Below are 18,878 nucleotides of genomic sequence, written 5' to 3'. Positions count from 1 at the left end.
GTTAACTTGTCCTCTGATGACAATTTTATTATCTATTATGAATCTGGAAGATAATGCCTTGTACAAAGTAGGTACTGAATAAATATAGGTTGGATGAATAAATGAACAGATGATAACTTGGGAATAGAGCACATAAAATATAAGTTGATGGTGCATTTGTAATTATATAGTCATTGAATTTATGCTTTTTAAAATTAAATTAAATCAACAACTACCTAGAAATATCAACTAGAACTACACCTAAAAAGTCCCAGGCACCTACATCTATTTTTATAAAGGACCTGCAGCCTCTCTTTGTTAGCCATTCATCAATTCTATTAGGAAATTCCTCATTTCTCAATTCTCTATGGTGGATCTTATGCCTGTATTAATGGAAATAAATTTCATTCAGTTTACCCTGGAAAATTATGATACAAATTATTTTCCCTCAATTTAAATGTCATAAATTATACTGAGATGAATAGGTAGATGAGTTTTAAAAGGGATCTTTAGACAACAATTACTGATGCACCTAGCTAATATGATCTTTTAAAAACTACTTTAAATTTATTCCTAAAAAGTTCAAACAAATATTTAGTTTTAATTTTTTTCCTTTCATTAATTTCATATTGGAAATATAAACACAAGTACATGGTGCTCTTCTTAACCCTGTGACTTCTGGTAAGATGTTCACTTTTTATGTTTTATATGTACATATACATATGTGTATATATGTATGTGTGTGTGTAAACATACATTTCTGTATATGCATAAGATTTAAAATAATGAGATTCAAGTAAAAACTGCTATATTCAACTCACCCCAGTCTCACAGACTCTAAAATACTTTCCCTGGGGGCAGGTAGGTGGCACAGTGGATAAAGCACAGGCCCTGGATTCAGGAGGACCTGAGTTCAAATCCAGCCTCAGACTCTTAACACTTACTAGCTGTGTGACCCTAAGCAAGTCACTTAATCCACACTGCCCCACAAAAAAATTAAATTAAAAAAATACTTCCCAACCCATGAGGTTTACATAAATTAACATCTAAATGATGCTCATATATTTCATATTCATATTGTTATAATCCATATACTATGTAGACCTATAAATTAATAGATTATAGGTAGTTTTATTGAGTCAATTTTGAAGATGATGGGTTTTTTTTACTACTTGGGCTAAGAAAATCTGTACATCAGTGAAGGCAAAAGGAAACAAACAATTTAAGAGGAAAAAAAAATCAACTTTTACTTCTACAATCCTTCACCAAAAAGGAAATAAAAAGTGATCTCATATCACTTAATCATGTTTTTCTCAGGAATTACTTTTTTTTCTCCCACATATCAAACAATATCTTTCTACAATCTACAAAATGTACTTAGAATAGACAACAGGTGATTATCATAAACAGAATCTTAGATATGAAGGGGACCTCGGAGGCCACTGAGTTCAAACTTTACCTGAACAAACATTCCTTACACAACATCCTACTTTTGTCTGAAGGCTTCCATAAGGAGGGACCCCACTACTTCATGAAGCAGTTCATTCTGCTTTTGAATGTCACTAGTTTTACTGAAATAGTAGTCATATCAGGGCTTTGCAGGGCACAGTTGAGTTAATGACTATATTTACATATAATCTTTTCAAAATGCAGAGAAACACATTTCTACCACCATATACATCTTACCTGTTTTTCTGCAAAATGGTATTGGCAAAGTTTCTTCCATAATTGCCTGTCTTCACTGAGCATGTATAATGTCGGGGTCACTTGACCTAAAGTAATGATATCCCATCCATCTGAGAATCTGTATAATATATTATTCAGCATGTGTAGAGGAAGATCACTAAGTGTAAGGCCATTATTTACTTGCTGAAAAAAAACAAACAATGGGCATTTCATTGAAAGAAGCAAGAAAGAAAACACGGTTTATTTACATTTAAATTTAACATTTCAAGAGAAAAATATTATCATTATCTTCAACTGGCTAATACACTACAATTGTATATGAAGCAATGGTGACTTCAAATAAGGTATAGGTGTAGGATTTAAGTGGTGGGAATTACTATACTATAAGAACACAGAAGATGCCCACAATCTTCTGAGGAATTATAGTAGTGAGTATAAAGACAGAAAGACAGAGGCTGATAAATGAAAACTCTAATTTTTTATTGAGTAGCCTAATTGGTCAGCCAGTCAAGAAAGAACACTGGATTGGGCTTTGGAAACTTGAGCTCTTCCAGATTTTAAAACACACACATATAATGCATGCATGCACACACACATGCCACGCAGCCATCATTTTTTGTATAGCTATGAAAATAGTTCTCCTTTGGGAAGAATTCTACTAAAGTCTGGTAAAGAAATATGCCAAATACTTCCTGTCCTTACCCACCATAGTATTTCTGAGTGTGAACTTGTTTAGCAATTCAGAGAGTATAACCAGAGAATCTTATCACTGAAGAGCTATTAAGAGAAATACTTATATTTCTAACTTCTAGACAAAAAAATGAAAGCTATCAGAAAGGTTTGTGATTATGTAAACCAGAAGAATTGAATATATGTTAAAGTCTACAGGAAGATTGTAATTCCAGGGTTAATTCAGGGGTTCAGGTTGTTTAGGGTCATCCAATGGGTCCAATATATATGGTACCAAACCTGAACTACTGTATCAAAATAGAAACTTGTCAGTGAAATACTTGCCAGTTACTACTACACATACTACAAGGCAAGTGTAGGAATGTAAAAAGAAAACTACTTTGTATGTCTTTTCTTAGGTGGTGTTTGCCTTGGTGACCTGTACTTATTTATGATGCTTTTTAATATATGGATGCTTTTTCTTCCAAGTTCCAACTGTTAAGACAGGGGCTGTCTCTTTTGTTTCACTTGAGAACTCCCATAGGCATGAGATAATTGTACATAGGAATCATTCAGCAAAAACTGCTGACTAATATGAATCTATACCCTATGATCTGTCCTAAGAAGAAATAAGTTGAGCTCTCTGGGTTATGGCAAAGCCCTAAGGACTAGACTCCTGGGGCCACTCAAGCCAGCTCAAACGAATGGAAGGCACAGTTTGCTTGGCTACTGACCCCTTTGGCTTTCTTCTTCCTGGCCCCTAGAAAAGTTATAGATAGTAGAATAAGAAAGTGTGCTGGGAAAATAATGACACATACGATAATATCCTAAAAACAGATCAATACAAACACTATTAGCACTGGCACCTATTTTTAAAGCAGTTCTTGTACTTTGTTATCAGTGCTTGCCTTGCAGTTTTAAGTACTTGGATAATTAGTGAATTTATAAAATCTGAAAAATGTGGATAGAATTGCATAGTTCATACAGAATATAAAGTGATTATATAGGTTATTCAAAAGATACATGGGTTATCTTTTGACTGGATGGAAACATCTAAGCATATTTTATTCAGGGATGTAGCTAGCAACTTTATACTTACTGTTTAGCAGTGGCAACATCCATTAAGCAGGATGGACACACAAAAGATCATGTGTATGTAAAATTATCCCGAATAGCCTTTCCACCACTACCAGAATTAAACAAAATTTGAACAGGTGTTCCCTTCTTCCCTACACTAAGAGAAGAGAATATCTACAACTATGCCATTTTATAAAAACTTGGCTGCTGAAATGAGAAACTTTCTTAAGGCAGGCTGGAAAGCCAGGTGGAAAGAATATATGGTTAAGTACAGAGAACAGGGTTTCTGTCCTACCTTTGCCCATAAGTCACACAGTAATACTAATGGCTGTACCTATCTCAAGTTACTGTGATGATACACATCAAGCATGAATTTAAGCAGATGCCTTTTAAAATAAAAAGCAGTAATGCATTTTAAATTGCAGCACAAGATTCATAAAGAATCAGAATTGTAAATAGCAGGCAGCACACTAATTCCATCTTAGGGGGGAAACCAGAGTGTTTTAGGGGAAGAAAAGAGCTTGCAGCTTCACACTTTCATAAAATGATACTACTCGATTTCACAAAACAATGCTTAATGAGAAGACAAACAGGCACAGTTAATCCAATGAGTGAGTTTTCCATGTGTCAGTGAATAGACATGCATCTTTTCACAGGAATCACTTCAAACATTTGGAGGAACTACAGGATTCTAATCAAACCCACTAACTATCCACACAGCTGCCATTTTTTTTTTTTTTGAAATACGATAAAGTACCAGAACTTCTTTTTAAAGGATTTTCAAACCTTTCATCTACCAAGAAGAACAAAGACATCTCCAAAGCAAAATGAAGCTGTTTGAGCCAGACTGAAGACCTGATTGCTGCTTGGGAATTTTTTTCTTTATTTGTTCAGTATTTATGCCTTACCTACTTCCCAAAGGACTTAAGGGAGTTTTGGTATTTTTCACCTCTTCGGTCTCAGAACTAACTACCAGATTTTGCTCATTTGAGATAGTAAGTACTATCTGTCTTCAAAGAGGAGATCTGTGTGATGAACAGTCAGTCAGAGAAAGTTAGATTACTGTTTTATGGATTAAGAATAAAGATTACTACAGTGAGTAAAAGAAAATAGGGCAGATATGTAAGAGATCAATCAATTTTAAAGTGACTGAATCTCAGCTATGAAGGTATGCAGCTGCTTTTTATTTTTACAATGCTATCACTAAAGTAGTAATGAGCGTATCAAAATTAACCCATTTGGGGAAAATTTTTAAGGAGAAAATGCTAGCTGGTTAGAGGTAGATAGTATTTCTGTTAGAAGTAATAAAGGTTTTTAAAATGGTTAATCTAATAATGGCTCAATTATGGCTTAAAAATGCATACTGAGAAGCAATAGATTTCCCACCTGCTGTCCCAAGCTGGCATACTAAGTTTATGTCAGGGAAGTGAACTGGTAGGACCAAAATTTCATAGAATTGTCAGATGGAAGCAATGTTTAATTAAGATAATTGGGAGGGAGGTTGCCGCTGCTTTGAGAGACTTACCAATCTATAATTATATTCTATGTATTTCTGGTAGATTAAAATTTGAGAAAGAATTTTTGTAAGGTTACCAAGATCTCTTTTGTTAGAATAATGCATGAAAATTAAAGGAAAAAAAAGTGTCAGGAGATGGAAATAAGCAACCAGATTCTCTGAGGCCAAGCTGAATTTAATTTCAAGAAATGGTCCTGCACTTCAGACTATCAATGATCTGTGGAAGCCCTTGGCCATTATTATTCCACTCTCTGACTTCTGGTATCACCTTAAAATTGACTATGAATAAACATAAGGCACCAATTCAGCATTAGACCAGCAGGTTGAAAGACCATGACTTATTATATTAAGCAGTCTCAGGCTAATTTGGCTGGCTTACTTTAGAAGCAACATAATGCAGCTGAATCATTTGACACCGTGAATAAGCTTTTATCACTGGTTTCAACTAGCATTCATAGGGGAAGTAAAAATTCTTAGAGTAACTCATAAAATCATGTGAGAATAAAAAAAAGAACATGGAAAGTAGTGGTAGTGGGTAGAGAAATGACAAGTTATTACAAAGTAATGTAGACATGGCAAGGCCTGATATGCTTCTATCCACTGTCAGTAATATGAACCAGGAAAAAAATGCAATATGAGCAATCATAAAGATATTAAGAAACTTATATTCCATGCCAGGTAAACAATGGGATTTTTTTTTTTAAAAGAGGCTATCAGTAGAAATTAACTTGAAGAGGACATGACAAGAGCAACTTGGAGGCTAGGGGGCTTGCTGTAGAAAGAATGCCAGAGTTGGAGCTAGATGCCATTTGTCTGAATCCCACCTTTGCTACCTTTTACTGATGTGACCTCAGTTAATTAGCTTACTTCTCTGGGCCTCAGATTTTTCACTGGAAAATGAGCAGGTTGGTTTAGATGACGTCCAAGGTCCCTTTTAACTCTAGAATTAAGATCTGATGGCCTCAGGGGTTATTGAGTACAAAAGTACATGTGAAAAAGAATGCCATTCCCACCAAGTGGCCGTCTGCCCTGTGCTTGAAGACCTTCGCTGAAAGGGTAATCTACTACAGATGAAGGGAGCCTATTTCATTTTGGGACAGCCACATAGTTTTTCTGGAAATTATGTCACCATTGCTCTTAGTTCTGCTCTCTGGGGCCAAAAAGAACAAATCTAATGCTTCGTCCACATGATAGCCCTTCACAAATACTTGAACAGTTACTACATTCCCTTTGAATCTGCTATTCTCTGGGTTAAACACCCTCAATTGCTTTAACCAATCCTTCTATGACATGCTCCAGGCTCTTCATTGTCCTGGCTGACCAGCTCTAAATGCTCTCTAGCTAATCACTGTCCTCCCTAAACTGTGAAGCTCAGAATTTAACATGATATTCTAGGTGTGGTTTGACCAGAGCATGGTACAGAGAGACTACCACCCTTATTCCTGAAGGCTAAGGTTCTTTTAATGCAGCCCAATATCAAATGAATGTTTTTGACGCCTCTAAATCTTTTTTTAAGTTGTTATCTAATCAACTTGTGAAGTTGACTTCTTCAGCTCAGTAAGACCACATTTATCCCGACTGAATTTCATCTCATTAGATTTGGCTCAATGCTTGAGCCTATCAACACCTTTTTGGATCTTGACTGTCATCCAGTGCATTACCTTTGTGTCATCTGCAAATCAGATGAACATGCCATCTATGCCCTTATCCAAATCACTGAACAAGTAAATCACTGAAAATGTAAAACAGAACAGAGCTAAGCATTAATTCCTTTATAGCACTACACTGGAGACATCCTGCCAAACTAAAATTGAACCATTATCAATGACTCTGAACATGGTCATTCAATCAGTTTTGAATTATCAACTGTACTTTAGTCTAATCCACACCTCTCTATCTTTAACCCAAGAATAACATTGAAATACTTTATCAAATACTTTGCTACAACAGTGCTGATTGACTAGTTTAGTAACTCTGTCAAAAAGGAAATATTAGCTTGGCATGACCTGTTTTTGAGGAAGATATGCTGACTTTTTGAAATCAGACTTCCTTTTCTAGATATTCCCTAACCACTTCTTTAATGATGTTTTAGAATTTCCCCAGAATTCAAAGTCAAATTCACTGGTCTATATATTGAAAACTCCATTCTCTACTTTTTTTTAAAATCATGGCAAAATTTGCCTTTTTTCAGTCCTTTGTGACCTTTCATGTTCTTGATCTTTCAAATATCACGATAGGAATAACATTTACCAGTTCTTACAGTTCCCAAAAATATGGTTCATCTAGGCCAGTCTACTTATGTTTATCAATGGTAGCTAGATGTTGCTTACTATGTCCTTATCCATCCCATCCCCTTTGGCTATTCCCTCTCTCATTTCTCAGTTGAGTAATCATTTTTTTTTAAAGCATAAAAACAGGTAAGAACTAAGCACCTATCTCTTCTCTCTCTTTTGAGTTATCCTTTTCCTATCCACTCCAAGCTGTAGTCCTACTTTTTTCATCTCAATATTTTTCCCAATATAACCTAAAAAATATAAAAATGAATAAAACTATTTTTTGGCTCTTAGCACTGTGTTACAGTCTTGCTTCCTTCTGAGCATTAGTCCTCTCAGCTCTATTTTTATAATAGTATGAAAAACTCTTATATTCATCCTCTGTTGACTGCCATTGATTCCATCATATACATAACATATACACAAATTTGTATATGTCTGCCTGTCTATCTATATGCGTACAGATAGCTATAGATATGTATCTACACACACACACACACATACAGACATATGTGGGTAGGTGTGGGAATATTGGTGGGACGCCTGGGCAATCACACTGATCTCTTCAGTCAGCTCCCATTTACCTTTTGGGCAGTCTTTACCCAAAGAATTTTAGCTCATGGGCTCCTATTTATCCATCTTCTAAACTGTTTGCAATCTGCTCTATAAAATCTAGAGTACGTCGAACTATGCCCAGTTATTTTTCTTCTATCATAAATTATAGGAGGAAATGATTACTTTCTCCCAGGATTCCAATCATTTCTACCCTAACAACCAGTTCTGCCCTTGTTGGCTCCTCCTCTTGGATGAGATAATCATTAAGGAAAGTCAAGAAGTTATTAGTTATTACTTCTCCCCTCTCCCCAACCCAAGCTAAATCTATGGCCACTAACCTTCATGTAGCAGTTGATAGTTGGCATAAGAATCAATCTATGGAATGAGCATTTAATTCATCTGGAAAATGTCTGGGAAAACGACAGTATTTATTTTCTTAATTTTCCCTCTTTTCCCTAGATATATTGGTCAGCAATATCCATATCAATCCATACATTTTGCTCCTATATATGTTTTGTTTATGCATTTTGTTTTATTTTGTTTTCTTTAACTCTGTTGTGTTAGGAGAAAGAAAGTTTTAGGAGATGACTGAATAATTGAAGTCACTCTGCATTATTATGCCTCTGAATTGGACTTATGATCTATTTCCAAAACTCCTTACCTATCTCCTCTTTCTGTCTCAGGTCTCTACAGTATCACTGCCTAGATGATAAAATTACTTCTGTTTTTCCCTCCATGGATATTCATACAAATATCCTCCATATGTGCATACCCTTTGACTCAGCAATACCACTACTAGGTCTGTATCCCAAAGAGATTATAAAAAAGGGAAAAGAATCCACATGTACAAAAATATTTATAGCAGCTCTCTTTGTGGTGGCAAAGAATTGGAAATCGAGAGAATGCCCATCAATTGGGGAATGGCTGAACAAGTTGTGGTATATGAATGTAATGGAATACTACTGTGTTATAAGAAATGAACAGGGGGCAGCTAGGTGGTGCAGTGGATAGAGCACCAGCCCTTGGAGTCAGGAGAACCTGAGTTCAAATCTGGCCTCAGACACTTAACACTTACTAGCTGTGTGACCCTGGGCCAGTCACTTAACCCCAACTGCCTCACCAAAACAAAACAAAACAAAAAAGAAAAAAAGAAAGAAAGAAATGAACAGGCAGATTTCAGAAAATCCTGGAAAGACTTAAGTGGACTGATGCTGAGTGAAGTGAACAGAATGAGGAGAACATTGTACACAGTAACAGCAACATTCTGTGATGATCAACTGTGATAGATTTGGCTCTTCTTAGCAGTGCAATGATCCAAGATAATTCCAAAGAACTCATGATAGAAAATGTTCTCCACATCCAAAATGTTCTCCACATCTAGAAAAAAGAATTGTGGATCCTGAATGCAGCTTGAACCATACTGTTTCTACTTTTTGGCTGTCTTTTTTTTCTTTTTTTAGGTATTTCCCCTTGTGTTCTAGTCTTCTTTCACAATATGACTAATGCAGAAATATGTTTTATGTGATTGTATATACAGAACCTATAACAATTTGCTTTCTGTCTTGGGGAGGAAAGAGAGAGAGGGAGAAAAAATTGGAACTAAAAATCTTATGAAAACAAATGTTGAAAACTATCTTTACATATAACTGGAAAATAATAAAATATTTTTATGATAAAAAAGAAGAAAAAATGTAAAAAACCCCAAAAAACAAAAAACAAATACCCTCCATCAAATCTCTTTCCTCTACTGTATGGGTTTTCTCATATGAATATATCTTTAATAAAATTTTTTCATATAAATATATCTTAAAATATAATGCTATCTCACTTATACCTCCTTTTTCCCATCCTATTTCTTCTGAGAAAGATTTAACAGTTGAGAGCCAGATTTTAGTTATGGGCTTAATCCCCCCTGAAGTCTTAGTGACAACTATGAAGCCAAATTTGTTTCTTTTGAGTTCTGACCTTCAGTTTTTGCTTAAACAATTACTAACAACGACAGTTGGTATCATTATGAATTTAATCTATGAACTTCTTATTCCAGGTCACTTTAGACAATGTCACTTCAGAAACTTCTTTTTCTGATTTATTCTTTTCTTTTCCTGGTAATGAATTTACCAGTTCATGCAAGCAAAACTGTATATACTCAAACTGGGGGAATGGCATATGTATTCTCTTATTCATTTGCCCACATCACTACTATTTGCAGCCCTAATGGAGGCAAACAGGGATTGTGGGAACCTGGTATAATGCATATTCTTCCTCTTGGGTTGTGGCTGGAATCCTAAGCCAAAGATCTAGAGAAAAGACATGAAGATCACAAAGAGGGAAGGAGAAAGTTTCTGACTGATGAGTGGTGAAAGAATAGAAAGATGAGGTGACCTTACTTCCTTTTTTTCTGATAGCATTATCAAACAAGGTACATGAGGAATGCTAAAGATTTAGTTTACTTTTAGCAAAGTCATAAAATATCTTATGCTATTTCTGTGAGAAATATGGCTTAGATGATGGTATACTTTAATATGTCTTTAATACTATATATATATATATATATACTTTAGTATGTCTTTAATACTTGATAAATGGCAAGACTCAAAGAATACTCATTAATGGTTTAATAGCAACTTGGAGGGAACTTTCTAGAGTAATTCCCCAGAAAAGTGGCCCTGTGTGCCCTGCCATTTTTTTATCTAGGACCTGGAAAAAGAAACATTCGTGGTATGTTTAAAAAAAAAATTTCAAATGACAAAGCTAGAAGGGCTAGTTAAGAAACTGTTATGTCAGAGTCAGGATTCAAATGATTGACAGGTAAGAACACTGGGTTGAATCTAGTAAGATGATATCCAGTGGGGAATAATGCAAGTCTTAAGCTTGGGTTAAAAAAAAGCCTCAGAATTACAAGATGTAGGAGACATGGCTAGATAGCAGTTTGATTTTTTTTTTTTAATGAGGCAATTGGGATTAAGTGACTTGCTCAGGGTCACACAGCTAGTAAGTGTTAAGTGTCTGAGTCCGGATTTGAACTCAGGTACTCCTGACTCTAGGGCTGGTGCTCTATCCACTGTGCCACCTAGCCGCCCCCAGATCGCAATTTGTTTGAAAAAGATCTAGAGATTTTAGTGGTTTGTGAGTTCAGTGTGTCAGCAGTATGATATGGCAACCCAAAATGTTTATTTGATCTTGAGCTCCAGTAAGAGAGGCCTCAATTCCAGGAATAAGGAGATGACGGTCCCATGAGACACTACTCTGGGCAGACTATGTCTGGAGTATAGTGCTCACAGAGGACACTGATAAGCTGAAGAGTATCTAGAGTAGGGAAATCAGGAGAGTAGAAATCTCTGAATTCGTACAATATGAGAACTGGTTGATAATTAAAGATGCCATTTCAACCTGGGGAAACAAAGGTTTGTGAGCATATGATACCAACATTTAAGTACATGAAGGACTACTATATGGAGAAGGCATCTGTGGAAATTTATTTTGATTTGGGGACCGTACCTTTAGGCTGAGATTAGAAAGCCTTAGACCCTCAGGGTCTCTCCCCCTCCTCCTCAGCTTCAGCTGAGCGAAAAAGCCCCGTGGGCTATACAAGACACCAGGTCAGACAGCTGGGGTGGGGGGGAGGGAAAGCCCCCAGCTCCCTCTGGCCTGAGCTATCTGAGAGGCATGAAGCTCAAGAGCACACCGCGCCCCCGCCCCCCCCCCCCCCCAGCTGCAGCTCTGGCTGGTGGATTAGCTTGGTCCCTGGGGGCGAAGAAAGCCCTGAGATTTGAGTGGAGAGAAGAAAAGGTATATATAGACCTGGGAGTGAGACGGAAGGGGGGAGACAGACTAGATAGAAAAGGAGCAAGGACGGACTAGAAGGAAGGGGGGCGGACTAGAGAGGGAGACGGGCTGAGGACGGGCTAGATAGACAAGACTCAGGGGTTCCGATGGACAAGAAGAGGTCAAGAGGCAGCTGAGGAGATGGCAGAGATTGGAGACTAGAGACAGGGCTACAAGGACGCAGGAGAAGACCAGAAGGACTAGGAGCAGGCAAAAGAGAGGCCGAAGGGCAAACGGACAGGGCAGACAGACAGAAGGTTACAGGCCTTAATACAAACCAGGGAAAGTGTAACGTGCCCTGAGGCCGGAGGCAGCTAAGGTCCTTATTGTATTCAAGAAGTTCAAAGTGAAGCAGGTGGGAAAGAGACCTCAAGAAAGCAGTCAGGTTGTACTTTATTTCCTTGTATTCCTAATTTGAAATAGTATCTCATAAATAAACTCTGCTTTGATTATTTAGTTAAGAGGCTTCTTAATATTTTGCTTATTAACTTGGGAATGGAGCAGTATGGTGGAACTTTATAAACGGCCCACATTAAATTAACGAAGTCAGATAGCCAAATAGTCATAAGTCCCCAGTTTAGTCATCCATAGCATCAGTCCCCCCAAATTAGGCCCAGTCAAGTCAAAAATATTCAACATTTGAATGGCGACCCAGATGGGACTTATGGCCCAATTATAATTTCTCTAAACTTATTATTTTTCATATAATTATAATTTTTCATAAGTACAGTTTTATAATTTTCCAGGTTAGTTATAGTTATGAATAATTAATTTTTGTACACATCAAACTTGTTCTCTTTGGCCCGAGATGGCAAAACCAGGAACAATGGGTAAAAATTTCAAAAAGGTAAAAATTGAGGTTTAATGTTAAAAACAACCAACCAACCAATCTTTCTAATAGTTAGAGCTACCCCAGAGAGGAACAGGTTGCCTGGGGGTTATGGGCAGACTTTGGATGTTGTCAAACAAAGGCTAACTGTAGTATGTTGGCTACATTATAATGTGGATTCCCTTTGGGCATGGGATGGTTTAGGTCTCCTTCAACTCAAAAATTCTGTAATTCTGGTTCCACAAAATCAGCTGCTCAAGTACAGGATGAGGTCAGTATTCCTAAGTAGTAGTTCATGGTCCAGAGATCTAGGGTTTTAGTAAATTGTGAACTCAATAAGTCAGTAGTGACACATGGCAAACAAACACATTTTTAAAAACCCTATTATCAGGGGCAGCTAGGTGGCACAGGGGATAGAGCACTGGCCCTGGAGTCAGGAGGACCTGAGTTCAAATCCGGACTCAGACACTTAACACTTACTAGCTGTGTGACCCTGGGCAAGTCACTTAACTCCAATTGCCTAAAAAAAAAATAAAAACCCCTATTATCAACTTAGTTTGTTATTTTAAGGATGGTATCTAGAATAAGGAAGCTAATTAGTCTCAACTATATTCTTTCATAGTCAGAATATATTTGGTTCTGGATACATTTTAGTGAGACAATGGAGTGACAGAAAGGATGCTGGATTTGAAGTGAGGACCATAGCTCTGCCTCAGTCTTAAATTTCTTAATCATTAAAATGAGGGGGTTCTGCCTAGCTGAGTCTATAATCTTATGTTCCTAGGAAGGAAATGAATAAATTAGAGGAAGTCCAGAGAAGAATAAGCATGGTGATGTCAGGAACAGAAACCAAGCAATATGGCTTCAACTGAAGGAAGTGGGGATATTTAATATTAAGAACAGACAGCTTGGGGGCAAGGAGAACATGATAACTTTCTTCCAAGTATTTGTGGACAGTCACAGAGAATAGAGATTAAACTTGTTTTCCCTGATCCCAGAAGGCTAAACTTAAAAAGGATGATTTAGACTTGATGTAACAAAAAACTTCCTAGTGATTGCAACTGCCCAAAAGGGACTGGACACAGCGAGTCGACCACAGTAGGTTCTCAAGTGAAGGCTAAATGGCTCTTCCCTGAGGATGTTGTTGGAGAGATTCTTGATTAGGGTGTGAGTTCCTTCCAGAAAGTGAAGGGGAGACAATGTTTAATGTGTCTTTCAAAGCAGTAGGGAGAATAATGGAGCCTTAGGGAAAGAATGTACCTGAACAGTAAAATGCAGAAGCCCATCAATCAGGCTGGTAGGCAAGCTAGCAGCCTTGGCTGGGCAGGATGCCACACAAAAGCAAAAGACCACAATAATCTAGGGACCTTTTCAGAATCAAAGAATCTCAAAGGTGGAAGGATTTCAGAGGTCAGCTGGTCTACAGTAGGTACTAAATAAATGCTTAGTAATTTAACAGAAAAGGGTAGGACATTAAAATTATTTTATTTGCCAACTTTACTTCAGAAAACTAGTTAGCATAATTGCTTGGAAGCAACAAATACAATGGATCTGAATTCACTCTCAGATAAGATATGGGAAAATAAACAGCTTAAAGGCTGGATGGTCTACAAACTAAATAAAGGATTACTGTCTGCTTCCTGAAAGGTCTGGAAGAGCTACCTAAATTAATTTACCTCCAACACACCTAAGGGCTCAGACCCATTGGATGATTCTCATTCTTGCTATACTTCCACCAAGAACTAGTGCAATATTTAAGGTTTCGTCTGACTCTAATTCATCTTAAAATCTTTTGATTATGACTGGTAAGAGCAAAACAAGTATTCAAAACCTAGAACTGTGATTGATTTTTAGGATACATGTAAGCATATATAATGGAATCTGTTACAGATTACGGTCACCATAATGTTAGAGCAAATTAAATATATTAAGTATAGAATCGAAGGATCAGTGATCATTGATTTAGATCAAGAAGGCACCTTAGATACCATGGAGTTCAACCCTCTCATTTTAAAAAGGAGGAAACTATTAATGCAGAAATAGGATTAATGTTATTATGTGTATATATATATGTGTGTGTGTGTGTGCATATATATATATCGATATGGATATGGATATATAGATATATAGATATAACCTATATCAGATTACCCGCTGTCTAGGGGAGGGGGGAGGGAGGGAAGGGAGGGAGAAAAATCTGAAATTGTAAAGCTTGTATAAACAAAAGTTGAGAACTATCTTTACATGTAACGGAAAAAATAAAATACCTTATATGTAAAAAAAAAAAGGAGGAAACTGAGGGCCAAAGAAGTTACCTGTGACCTGTTCAAGATTATCCAGGCAGTAAAGATGGGTGGAGTTTGAACCCAGGTCCTTTGATTTCTAATCCAATACCCTTCTCAATGTACCATGGTTCCTCTTTTCAGTGTTTATAAAGCATTCTGGAAATTGCTGGTATTATTAAGCATATATTGTACAGTAAAGAAAAAAAACCACACATACATACCTTGTTCATCTGAAGGTTCTGTAGCTGTTGTTGCCAGGTAAGGATGGTTTCTAGCCTGCAAATCCAAATATTGATATTTCCAACCAAAACAGATTTTCCTACTCCCCTAATAAGAATACAAAGTGTAGAACTCAGATCCTGAAGAAGATCTTTGATTAAGCGAGGATTTTGCTGGTCATCCAGAACTGGAAAAATAAAGACAGTGTAAGAGTTGGTGTTGGAGTTAATCATCAATTTAAAATTTTTCAAATTTTACCACAAATTTGAAGAGGCACTGCTTCCAAGATACCATCGCATGGGAATAAAATGTGACAGTTTTCATGACTGCCTAGTAGTAATTTTTTTTTTTTTGAGGGAGAGGAGTAAATAGTTTGGGGGAAATTTTTACAATTGTTTTTTAAAAGGCAATATAATATTTCAATATACTAGTTTTTATCTATCTATCCTTTTATTTATTTATTTTTGGCAGGGCAATTAGGGTTAAGTGACTTGCCCAGGGTCACATAGCTAGTAAGTGTCAAGCGTCTGAGGCTGTATTTGAACTCAGGTCCTCCTGAGTCCAGAGCCGGTGCTTTATCCACTGAGCCACCTAGCTGCCCCTCAATATACTAGTTTATAGTGACTTCATTATGATTGGAAAGTCATGTAACATTTAAGTGTCATATATACTTATTTAAAAATTTTGTTTGTTTGTTTTTTTGTAGGGCAATGAGGGTTAAGTGACTTGCCCAAGGTCACACAGCTAGTAAGTGTCAAGTGTCTGAGGCTGTATTTGAACTCAGGTCCTCCTGAATCTAGGGCTGGTGTTTTATCCACTGCACCACATAGCTTCCCCACATGTATACTTTTTTTTTTTTTTGCAGGGCAATGGGGGTTAAGTGGCTTGCCCAGGGTCACACAGCTAGTAAGTGTCAAGTGTCTGAGGCCAGATTTGAACTCAGGTACTCCTGAATCCAGGGTCGGTGCTTCATCCACTGTGCCACCTAGCTGCCCCCTTGCATGTATACTTTTAACCATAGATTTCTGCATATGTGCACTTGCTGTTCAGTTGTTGAAGTCGTGTCCAAATCTTCATTACCCTGTGGCCCATACTGTCCAAAGGGTTTTCTTGACAAACATAATGGAGTAATTTACCATGTTCTTCTTCAGTAGATTAAGGCAAACAGATTAAGTGACTTGCCCAGGGTCACACTCATAGTAAATGTCTGAGGCAAAATCTGAACCCAGATCTTCCTGACTCCAGACCCAGTGTTCTGTCCAATGAACGATCTAGCTCCCTTACATAAGTGCCCTTATACACTTACTAATAGATGGACACACTTATATGTGTATAGCCCAGTTACCTGAGAGAGAATTCAAAACAAACTTCTGAAAGGCAATTCAAGCTTCACTTATTAATGCCTCCTAATTAATCTCAGAAGTATCTGCTATCTAAAAAAATCTCTGGATTTTCTAATGTGTAAATTGAAAATCTGACAGAGCTGATTATTTTTCCTTGTTAGGTTATTAGTAAGGAGCTATCTAAAGGAGGTAAAATGTCTCCAAAATTTAGGGAATAAGTAAGTCACTTTCCTAATTATCAGAATGATACTTTACATGCTTGCTTCAAATGCCACAAATTAAAAAAAAATGAAACATTTAGAATTAAAAGGTTTATGTAAAATTTCTGTCTACTATAACTCTGACCTTAACAACTGATATGAGCAGTACATACTTAAAAAACAAAATTATATCAAAGTTTTTTGATTATGACCCCAAACACCAACATACCAATCATTCTTACCCTTTTGAACAATTTTGTCCAAAATGTTGAAGTAATTTTTTTGTGCCACTCCACTTAATGAAGTTAACTGGGATTTCGCGATTAGCTGCAAGAGCTTTAAAAGAAAAATAGGATATAAAGCTATTAAATAAAGAAATACAAATTATAAAACAATGAATTATGTATTTACAAAATGCTAATATGTTGCTGTAACATTTAAATGCCAGGCTACCAAAACATTTAATATTTATGAAAGGCTCAGACTCAAATCTTAAGGATGTTTTGTATATTTCATGAGAAAGTGGCCTGATGTATGTTAACGTTTAACTCTGGCCAGGGGAACAATAAAGAAGCTTTGGAGAAGTAATGTCTCTGAATAATAAAAAGCTTCTAATCTATTTGAATTGAGAAGACCTATCTTCAAATTCTGACTCACTAGCTTTGTGATCCCTTGGTAGGTAAATTTCCCTTTCTGAGTCTAAACTGATTCATATGTAAAACTGAAGGGGTACAGATCTTAGGTTATTAGTTTTGTGGGGGGAGGTTACTAGATCACTATATCTATATACCTATTATATAGATATATTGAGATCTCTCTCTCTCAACCCTGTTAAAAACGGAACTCAGGTGTCTGCTATCTCTTTTAGAACTGTTCACTGATCATCTCCTCAATAATACATACTAGAATTTTTCCAGATATTAAAATCAACACCATTGCTCTGTAGTTTGCAGACTGCTCTTTTTCCTGTTTGAAAATGAGGACAAAATTTACCCTTCTCCAATTCTCCCCTATTGCTGATGATCTTTCACAGGTTACTGGCACAGGTTCAGCAATCAAATCTACCAGTACTTTCAGTACTCTGGATTATATAGTTGGGCTTCAAGATCAGAACTCGTCGAAGGCATCAAAGGTGTTCTCTTATTATTTCTCCTACTGATCTCAGAAATTAAAGCTTTATCATCCATTTCTGTTCTGTTTTTTTCCAGCCCAAAGATTATTTTTCTTGGCAGAGAAAACAGAAGCAAAATCTGATTCATTCAATTCAGAAAGCCTTTTGATGGATAATTCCCCAATTGGCTAATAGTTCACATCAGCTTCTGCATTTTAAATTATTGCTACATTTTCCTTTTGTAAAGTCAAAATGCCATCTTTCCCCCCCTCTTTGAGATAAAATGAGTATTGCTTACTATTGATTGCTCTTTGGAAGTGAAAGTTACTCTACCAGTTGTCCCTTGGTGTACTTGTTATGTTAATGAATATACTAAAATTCCTGCCCTAATACTCTGATAACAGATGTCCTTGTGATATGAAATCTTTTTTTTCATTTTCCCTCTGGAAAAGAGATTTAAGTACTGAATTAAGCCTCCCTATGAGGCTGGAGTTAGCTACCAAAAGTACCATGGAGTTAGCTACCAAAAGTTCTCATGTTTGATAATTTACATCGGTTCTCTCAAAGGGCTTCAATTTACCCCTCACCCACCTTTTTTCCCTGAAGAATTAGTCAATCAATAAACATCTATCAAGCACCTACTATTTTCCAGGCATTGTGCTAAGTGGTGGGGATCCAAAAAAGAGGCAAATGATAGTCCCTGCCCTCAAGTGGTTTACAGTCTAATGGGAGACAAAACATATTAAATATATACAAAACAAGCTATATAGAGGATAAATAGTACATAATCAACAGAAGGAAGGCAATAGAATTGAAAGGGGTTGGGGAAGGCTTCCAGTAAAAGATAGTATTTTAGCCAAGGAGGTCAGTAGGCAGAGTAGAGAAGGGATAGTGTTCCAGGCATGAAGGACAGCCAGAGAAAACGTCAGAGAATTTGTCACTTGCTCTGTAAAGACCTACAGGGAACATCAGTCTATGCCTTTTCTTTCTCCCTCACATATTTTATGGCTTTTATCATATCTCTTCCTCCCAATCTTGCCCTTACCTGTTCTTGTTGGTAAAGATCAGGGGTCTAGAATAGTTCCCCTCATTGATTTCTTTGCATTTCAAGGATGAAGTTATTTTTGAGGAAGGTCAGATTCTTGAGAACTATTCCATTTTGGGCCTGGGAATCACAGGATCATAGATTTGGGGCAAGATAGAAACTCCAAGGCCATCTAGCCCAACTCTCTCATTTTAATAATAATCATAATAATACATTTATATATGTGCTAGGCACTGTGCCAATCATTTTCTAATAATTATCTCATT

General features: G+C 36.7%; 1 protein-coding gene across 3 annotated transcripts in view; it reads right to left on the bottom strand.

Moving 5' to 3' along the window:
* The window catches only part of FBXO25 (F-box protein 25), a 110,210-nt gene that overhangs the window by 15,113 nt on the left and 76,219 nt on the right, over positions 1–18,878 (bottom strand). For all 3 annotated transcript variants that reach the window (XM_043989684.1, XM_043989685.1, XM_043989686.1), the window contains 3 exons: positions 16,699–16,792; positions 14,916–15,100; positions 1,666–1,848 (listed from right to left, as the gene is read on the bottom strand). In XM_043989684.1, coding sequence (XP_043845619.1) covers positions 1,666–1,848; positions 14,916–15,100; positions 16,699–16,792 — 462 coding nt within the window. The remainder of the gene's footprint in view (positions 1–1,665; positions 1,849–14,915; positions 15,101–16,698; positions 16,793–18,878) is intronic.

Source organism: Dromiciops gliroides, chromosome 2 (assembly GCF_019393635.1).
Source record: "Dromiciops gliroides isolate mDroGli1 chromosome 2, mDroGli1.pri, whole genome shotgun sequence".
Lineage (NCBI taxonomy): Eukaryota > Metazoa > Chordata > Mammalia > Microbiotheria > Microbiotheriidae > Dromiciops > Dromiciops gliroides.
This window is presented reverse-complemented; position numbering and strand designations above follow the sequence as displayed.